This window comes from Anastrepha ludens, chromosome 6, assembly GCF_028408465.1.
Source record: "Anastrepha ludens isolate Willacy chromosome 6, idAnaLude1.1, whole genome shotgun sequence".
Lineage (NCBI taxonomy): Eukaryota > Metazoa > Arthropoda > Insecta > Diptera > Tephritidae > Anastrepha > Anastrepha ludens.
The window spans coordinates 113754860-113763703 of NC_071502.1; the positions used below are offsets into that span (position 1 = coordinate 113754860).

An 8844-nucleotide genomic window follows, 5' to 3' on the forward strand; every position below is an offset into this window, starting at 1 on the left:
TGCTCTTTCGGCTACTTGAGATTATTTTACGAAAATGTGAGCAATTGTCAAGCCTCTTGAGTAAATTAAACACTTCGCGGTCACCGCATAGCTAATAGTAAGGAACAAAAAGTTGTTAGAGCAACAACTTGCGCTAACAAAGGGTGTAGTGACAGAAGGTTTAGTGAGTATAACAATGGTTTATTTTAATGTCTGAGGCAGAAAATGTACACGATTTTTGTTAAAGGTCAAAAGATCGCGCAATAACTCATATCAGATCGCGTCGCATCAGTAACTTTAGAATGAAAATCTAATGTGGCAGATATAATATAAATCCAAAGCAAGCAAGCAAATCTAAAGGCGGGTAACCTTTTTTCTTAGATTTTTTTTTTGACGTGATTTAATTCGATTTAACAGGCTGCACGCACGAAAAAATGTGTCGTTACCTTGCTCATTAGTGTTGCCTTGCTCATATGTCGTTACCTTGCTCATTAGTGTTACCTTGCTCATTGCCGTTACCTTGCTCATTGCATTGAATGAACTGCAAGCGAAAGCGCGGAACGAACGACAAAGCAAACAAAGCAAACGAAAGGCAACGTTCGACATCTTGCTCTCTCCTATTTAAGTGAGCGTATATATGTATCTATATGCGCATATGTACATATATAAATTCACGTATTTGTATTTGCATATGCCTTCTTATTGATTATTATTAATTTGATTCACTTGAAGAACTTAAAATAAAACCAAGTTTGTTAATAATACCTGTTGTTTTAATGTTATTGTATATAGTTGTTGAAAGTGAGATATTTTCGGTAATTTGCAACATTTCCCCGATTTTTTATGTTTTCATTTTTTAAGGTAAAAATTAAAAAAAAATTAAAAAACAATTTATTGGTAAAATATAAAGTATTCATTCAAAATTTTAGATTTACAAAAATGCCAAAAAAAGTGTTCGAAGAATTAAAAACAAATTTAAAAAAAAAATTGAACTAAAACGAAGTTTTTTTTTTGTTATCTTGCAAGCGAAAAACATTATAAAAATTTCAACATTGAATGCATCTCAAAACTTTTTATTTTGTCGGGACAGACTCACAAGTACAGCAGTTAGACACAATTAAATCCAATCCACAATTAAATCTAATTTTCTTTAAGTCTACTCGACCTTTGAAAAAATCTGAGTAGATCCTGTGGTGTCAAGTAGCCAAGGTGGTCGCTTCTTAACACATCAATGCCAACGACCGCAAGTCTGGTTCGAGCGAAGGCGGGGCAGACGCACAGAAAGTGGTCCGCCGTCTCTAAACTATTAATTTTCTTTGAAAAAGTTTTCGATGTAAGAATTAATTAATCAAAATTTCAGAATTTAATATAAGTTTTTTTTTAAACTGAAATATTTTCGGTTATTCGCAGCATTTAAATTTTTTTTAAGATAATCAAATTTAAAATAGTTTTCTTGGAAAAAAATTGCGCTATTTGTTCCAAATTTAAAATTTTCAAAAACTAACGAAATTTTGAATAAAAAAGAAACAAATTTAAAACCAAATTAATTTATAAAATTGTGAAAAAGTAACGCATATTCGATTTCGATTTACAAAAATCTATACCAACATTTTAAGCACAGATTTTCAAGCACATCGAAAAAAAGTGTTCAAAAAAATTAAAAAATAATTAAGTAATAAAGTAAAATTTAAATTTAAAAAACATTAAAAAAAATTTTTTTTCAAAAAAAATTGTTCCACAGTTTTGAACAAAAACGTAGTTTTTTTTTGTTATTTTGCAAACGTAAAAACTTATAAAATTTTCAAATTTTCAGCAATGAATAAATCTTAAAACTTTTAGTTTTTTTTCAAACTTTTTTCCATTTTGGAAATAAGTAATCAAATTTTCAGAAATTTCAGAATTTTTATAAACTTAAATATTTTCGGTTATTCACAGCAATTAAAAATTTTTTTTAAGTAAAAAAATTAAAAAATCAAAATTTTTACTTTTCCAAAATGAGAAAACGAAATTCCTAAAATTTTGAACAAAAAAACGCAAATTTAAAAATAAAATAAGAGCTAAAGCAAAGTTTTTCAAAAAACCACACGTAAAATTCAGAAAAATGCATGACATTTTTATTTAAGTCGATAGTACAGTCCAAATAAATTAATGCTTGAAGATTATTTCATGCAAATATTGACCGCGACTGCGGCTCAAATGGGCCATCCGCTTAGTCCAATTTTGGCTTACTCTTTCCTATGTTCCGGCCGGTATCTCACATATAAATGCTTTAATGTTGTCTTCCAATGCTTTAATTGAAGCAGGCTTGTCTGAATAGGCAGGAGCTTTAACATAGCCCCACAAAAAATAATCTAAAGGCGTTATATCGCGCGATCTGGGTGGCCAATTGACAGGTCCCGAACGTGAAATAAAATGTTCACCGAACTCGCCTCTCAACAAGTCCATTGTTACGCATGCTGTGTGGCATGTGGCACCGCCTTGCTGAAACTACATGTCATGCAAGTCAAGCTCTTGTATTTTGGGCAAAAAAAAATTGGATATCATTTCACGGTAGCGCTCACCATTCACAGTTACGTTACGATTCGCAGCATCTTTGAAGAAGTACGGCCCAATGATGCCTCCAGCCAACAAACCGCACCAAACTGTGACCTTTTCTGGATACATTGGTAACTCTTGCAATTTGCAATTCTTCTGGCTAATCTTCACTCCAAAATCGACAATTCTGCTTATTTACGTACTCATTGATCCAAAACTGAGCTTCGTCGTTGAACACAATTTTTCGATAAAAAAGTGGATCTTAAACTTTCTTAACAATGATTTGCAAGCGCTTTCGTTTGTAAGACGATTCATGGTTAAGTTATAGACCGCACTGAAGACTTTTGACAGTGAAACAGAACACGAAACGTGCGTCAGCTGTTTAAACCAACTGTTTAAAAAGATAATAGCTAAAAAATCACCCGTTATTTATAAAAATATGAAAAAGTAACGCAGATATTTGATTTAAAAAATCTATACCAAAATTTTGCGCATTGAAGGAATTTCAAAATTTTTAGAACTTGAAAATTAAATATAAGATCTTTTTTAAGTGAAATACTGGGTGAGTCATATAGCGTTTGCTTTTTGAACCACCTATTTTTTGGGAATGGTAACACAAATGACATGTCAAATGTGTTCATAATTTACTTAAAGGTTTGAAATAAACGAAATGGGACGTTATACGCTTGAAAAGTATTGGGAAATATTGAAAACCTATTTCCAAAGTGGTGAGTCTTCTTCTTCTTCCGCGGTTACAGTAAATGGCGAGCGTTACCGTGACATGCTCAACGAGTTGTTTCCAAAAATTGAAGAGGATGGCATGGACGACATTTGGTTTCAACAGGACGGTGCAACTTGTCACACTGCCAAAGTTACACTCGAACTTTTGGCTACCATTTTTGAAAACCGAATAATCAGCCGAAATCCCGATATCAATTGGCCGCCTCGGCGCTGTAATTTAAACCCGTTGGACTATTTTTTGTGGGGAGCCGTTCAGGACAAATGCCATGCGAACCATCCAGAGACGACTGATGCTTTAAAACACGAAATCGAAGTTGCCATTCAAGAAATTGGAGCCCAAACAATCGAAAATGTGCTTGAAAATTGGGTTGATCGAATGGCCTACTGTAAAGCCAGTCGTGGCAGTCATTTGAACGATATTATTTTTCATTCATAAATGATAGTTCAATCCTCAAAATAAAAAGAAAAGTTTGAAAAAATATTGATTAGTTTTTTTTTATAGCCGATTCAAAAAGCAAATTTTCCATGGCCCACCCCATATTTTCGGTTATTTCTAACATTTTATTATTTTTTTTTTTATTTTTTAGAAAAAATTGTAGGTATATTTGTTCAAAATTTTTTGTTTACAAAAAATGACCAAAAAATGTTTCCTAAAAATTAGAACACGAAAACAAACTTAAAAAAAAAAATTAAAAAAGTTACAAAAGTAGAACAAACAAAAAAGTTTATAAAAATTTGAAAACCAAAAGGAAATGTAAAAAAATATAAAGCTCCATACCAAAAGCTTTCAACATTGCATAAATATTGAAATTATAATTTTTTTTTGTCAAACTTTTTTCGGCTTAAAAATATAAATAAACTAATTTTCAAAAATTTCGAAATTTCATATCCTAAATACTTGTCCCACTTCACAAGGAATCGCTCTTACCAAGTAAACAAAGAGTAAACGAAATTTTGTACGATGTTTCTGTTGAAATCACACCACTGTGCACATAATTGCATGATATCAGTTTTAGTTGCTCGTTAGGTTAGTAGTACAAAAATTAATTTTGTCAAACAACAACAACAACAAAATTGCAGCGTATGTTTTTGAATTGGTCATACAAATAATTTTTTTGTTTTTTCTTTTGTGTTCTTATTTATATTTATCATCACTTGTTGCTACATTCCATCTCACACTAATTTCTAATGGAATTTGCTTGCGGAATTATTTTCTAACATACCAAAACAAATATTTTTATTATTATTTGCTGCGGTTTGTTGATTCAATATTAGCATTTTGCCAGCCTTCAGCAACTAAGCGCGCTGACACACGCATGTTGTTGTTGGATATTATTGTTGGAAGCGTACGGCGCTTAGTGCACAAGGTTAGTTAAATTTGTTGTTATTATTGATGTTGTTGTTATGAGAGGCAGCATCGATTACGTTGTGGTTTTCGGACGCCTAAGAGGACATGAGCAAGCAAATTGGCGTAAAATTTGATTAAAATCGTGGCGCGCATAAAGTGTGGCTAAAAGGCGATTTACAACGATCAAATCAAATTCGAAAAAGCAAAGAAGAAATTTTTCAATTAATAAACAATCTGTTTTCCGTTGCTTATTTCAGAATTTTCAGCGAGAACTAGTCACCATTTTGTACTTTTGTGCGCCTACAAAATGCAAATCTCGTTAGTACCGCCATGACAATAACAATTTCAGCCATTTCCGTTTCCGTTATGCCATTTCCGCAACCACTTTTCAGTTGTTTCGCCAGCAAAACGCTAAATTAATAGAATGTAGTTCTTGTGTGGGTGTGTGTGTGTGTGTGTGTGCATTTGCACCCGTAAGTATGTATTGGCACAAGCATGCAGCAGCTATAAATCGCTTACTCGATGTTATGCAATCTTTACCACTTCACATATTTTTCGCTATCACTCAACTAAATATTTCAATCACTACCTGTCATTTTCTGTTTTCTGTTTTCTACTTTATTTTTTATTTTATTTTCCTCTATATCATTTTGATGAATTTTGCATTTGCCAACGACAGGTGAGTTGTTCATTCAGCCTGCAACCGTTGTCTCCTCGAGCGTTTGCTCGCTATCGCACTGACGCACACATACCATTGCATTCAGTGTACATGCTCCAAATGCATGTATGTGTTGGTATTAGCTCTCATCTACTTGTCTCGTTGCCATGCAATTTTAATGCATTAGTTCGCATACGCTCCCATTCACATTCGTGAAAATGTTTGTGGTTTGCTATGTAGCTCAGCTTTAGGCGCAAAATATGTGCCTAGAGCAAATTGCATGTAAAACTGGTTTCCATGTTACGGTGAAAAAGATTACAAAAAAATCAGCATTATTTCGGAAATAAAATTTCAGCAGCTGGTATAGATACTGCAAACTATGACTGAGTAAATTTCTCGAGTGAATGGAGAAAAAATTAAAATGTTATAGTGACTCCAGGCTTAGAAATATACTATAACTGCAGAAATGTGTTAATTTATTCATTTACTCTGTTGCCCTGACACTCTGTTGCCCTGGAAAAGACTTGTCTGCCTTCACTTACCAACGTAAGGTGCATTTTTGATTTTTTTCAATAAAATATTAAATTGTGTGACATATTCGATACCATAAAAAACGGCACAAGTTCAAAAAATTGACATTCAGAGCTCCCATCCCCCGAAGATTGCGTAACTAAGACAGACTTTTCTTGGATTTGGCTTGAAATGAACGTGAAAGACCGCATCATATGATCACATCGAATGGCCTCATCATATCTCTAATATATTTTCTACAAAAGAAAAAAATGTAAATCGATTTCGATGATTTTGTTCAGTTCATTTGGTATGAAATATGATCATACCTATGATTAGACTAAACTGTACTTATAAAAATATCTGCCGTTCGGAGTCGGCTTAAAGCTATGGATCCCTCCATTTGTGGCGCCACATCTAGACACACACCACAAATAGGAGGAGAAGCTCGGCCAAACACCTGACAGAAGTGTACGCGAAAATTATTTATTTTTATTTATTCATGTAATTCTGTTTAATTAATTTTTTTTCATTGTTATTAGATTTTATTTCTCTTTACTTTGTTATTATTTTTATTATTTATTTTTATTTATTTATTTATGTAATTTTATTTAATACAATTTTTCCATTTGAATTTTGTTCTTTGCGATTAGATTTGATTTAATTTTTAATTTCTGTAAATTTATTTATTTATTAATTTGTAATTTTTTTTTTTGTTTTTTTATCTTTATTATATTTGATTCCTTTTTTAATTTTTTATTTCATTTAGTTTTATACTTCATTTTTGTAGTTAAAATTTTTCAATTAAAATGAGATGTATTTGTTTTTTTTTTTTGTTTTTTAAGTTTATTCCTCCACTTTTGTGTTATTTTATTTTATTTTATTTTATTTTATTTTATTTTATTTTATTTTATTTTATTTGAGCTTAATCCATCTCGGCTATTGCCGGAGATTACACATCCCGGATAAAATTTTCAAGGGATTGTGCTCTGGTGGAGCGTAGTCCAAGTTCTACGCCCATGCGATTGCTATTGCTTAAATATTTAAAAATCTACGAACTATTGCACATGTGTCCAGTATGGTCGACTTCTGCATGTCTTCTAAGAGGTGTTGGCAGTCATACTTCTTCAAGTTTTTTATTAAATGCTTAGGCACTAATCCAGTGGAAGATATAATTATTGGTATTATATTCACTTCCCTCGCTTTGTACATCCGTTTAAGTTCTATGGCCAGAGCTGCATACTTCGATACTTTGGTGGAGTATGTGCTTTGGATGTTGCGATTAAGGGGCACCGCTATATCGATTACTTCGATCGTTTTATTTGTCTTGTCGAACAAGATAATGTCAGGTTTGTTGGCAGCTGCTGTTTGATCTGTGGATATAAATCTGTCCCAGTACAGTTTAAAATTTGCATTTTCGATTATTGCCTTTGGTTCATATTTAAAATACAAGACTTCTGCTTGTAAGAGACCGTGTTTGATCGCGAGTTGTTGGTGGAGGATCTTTGCTATATTGTTATGTCTCATGACATATTCACGGGGGGCAAGTACGCTACATCTTATTTTATTTTATTTTATTTTATTTTATTTTGTTTTATTTTATTTTATTTTATATTTATTGAGATTGCAGTTGATATATTTGATTAATTTAATTTGGAAATTTACAAGTCGATATTAATGCGGTCACAGAAACAGGAAGAATAAAAATTAGAAACAGAAGATGTGTAATGACAGATGACACGCATAGTGTTGCCAGAAATAACTTGAACACGCCCTCTCAATATGCGGATCATCTAAGTAGTTAAACCAAGTCCAGTACGACATCTTTCGTGATTAACTTTTGAGAGTGATTTCGTCATAACATCTGCAACCATATTTTGCGTTGATATGTGTTGCAGCTTCAAATGGCCAGCGGTGACTGTTTCACGAATGAAATGATGTTTAATGTCGATGTGCTTCGTGCGAGCATGAAAAACAGGATCACCGGCCAAAAATTGAGCTCCTTTATTTAAAGCTGTTATGTCGATAAACTCCTTTAGACCAGGCTCAGTTAACAAACTTCGTAAATAGATTGCTTCTTTCGCTGCTTCTGCCAAGCTAATATACTCCGCTTCCGTTGATGATAATGCGACCGTGCGCTGCTTTTGCGACTTCCAGGTAATCGCAGCGCCGCTAATTAAAAATACGTAGCCGGTATATGAACGACGATCTACGGTACAACCTCCCCAATCAGCATCCGCGTAGCCAATCAGTGGGTCATTCGTCTTACGAAACACTAATCCCCTATGTGCTGAGCCAGCAAGATATCTCAGAACTCTCTTCGCAGCCAACCAATGGCACATAGATGGATTAGTTACATACTGTGCTAAACGCGATACAGTATTAGCTATGTCAGGTCTCGTTGCCACTGACAAATACATCAAACTTCCAATTAATTCTCTATAATTATTCACTTCAGACAGCTTTTTCTAATCTGGAAACTTAACATTCACTTCGGATGACGTCATTACAGGATTGCAATCTTCCATACCATATTGCTTCAACAAATTCATTACATAACCTGTTTGTCGCAAAGTGATATAATCTGCAGATTGACTTATTTCAAGTCCCATACAATATTTCGCTTGACCCATATCTTTGATCTCAAATTCCTGCAAGAGCTGCTTCTTTACGTATTCAATGCATTTCAAACTTTTCGCTGAAACTAATAAATCGTCGACGTACACCAATAACAAGCAAAACTCATCACAGATTATACCAGAAAACAAACAGGGTTCATTTTCAGATAGCTTTGTTCGAAGTTTAATATACCACTGGCGACCAGATTGCTTGAGGCCATATAAAGCCTTATTAAGCTTACACGCGTTACCACCATTATGTAAATTTGTGAGCATATTTCCAGCACATATACTAATAGGACTATTATCGCTCCATTTTGACACAATACGCTTCAGTATTTCAGGTAACATGTATGGAACCTTCATGAATACGTCTTCATCTAAAGGGCCATTGAGATAAGCTGTAACGACATCAAATTGCCAAATTTTAAAGTTAAAATGAATGGCCAATGCCA

At 33.3% G+C, this 8844-nt stretch overlaps 1 protein-coding gene across 1 annotated transcript; it reads right to left on the bottom strand.

Annotated features, from left to right (window-relative positions):
* Positions 1–7564: 7564 nt before the first annotated feature.
* Positions 7565–8191, bottom strand: LOC128867249 (uncharacterized). Its single transcript, XM_054108353.1, has one exon. It carries the CDS (start codon positions 8189–8191, stop codon positions 7565–7567), a length of 627 nt encoding a protein of 208 aa, XP_053964328.1.
* Between the last annotated feature and the right edge of the window lie 653 nt (positions 8192–8844).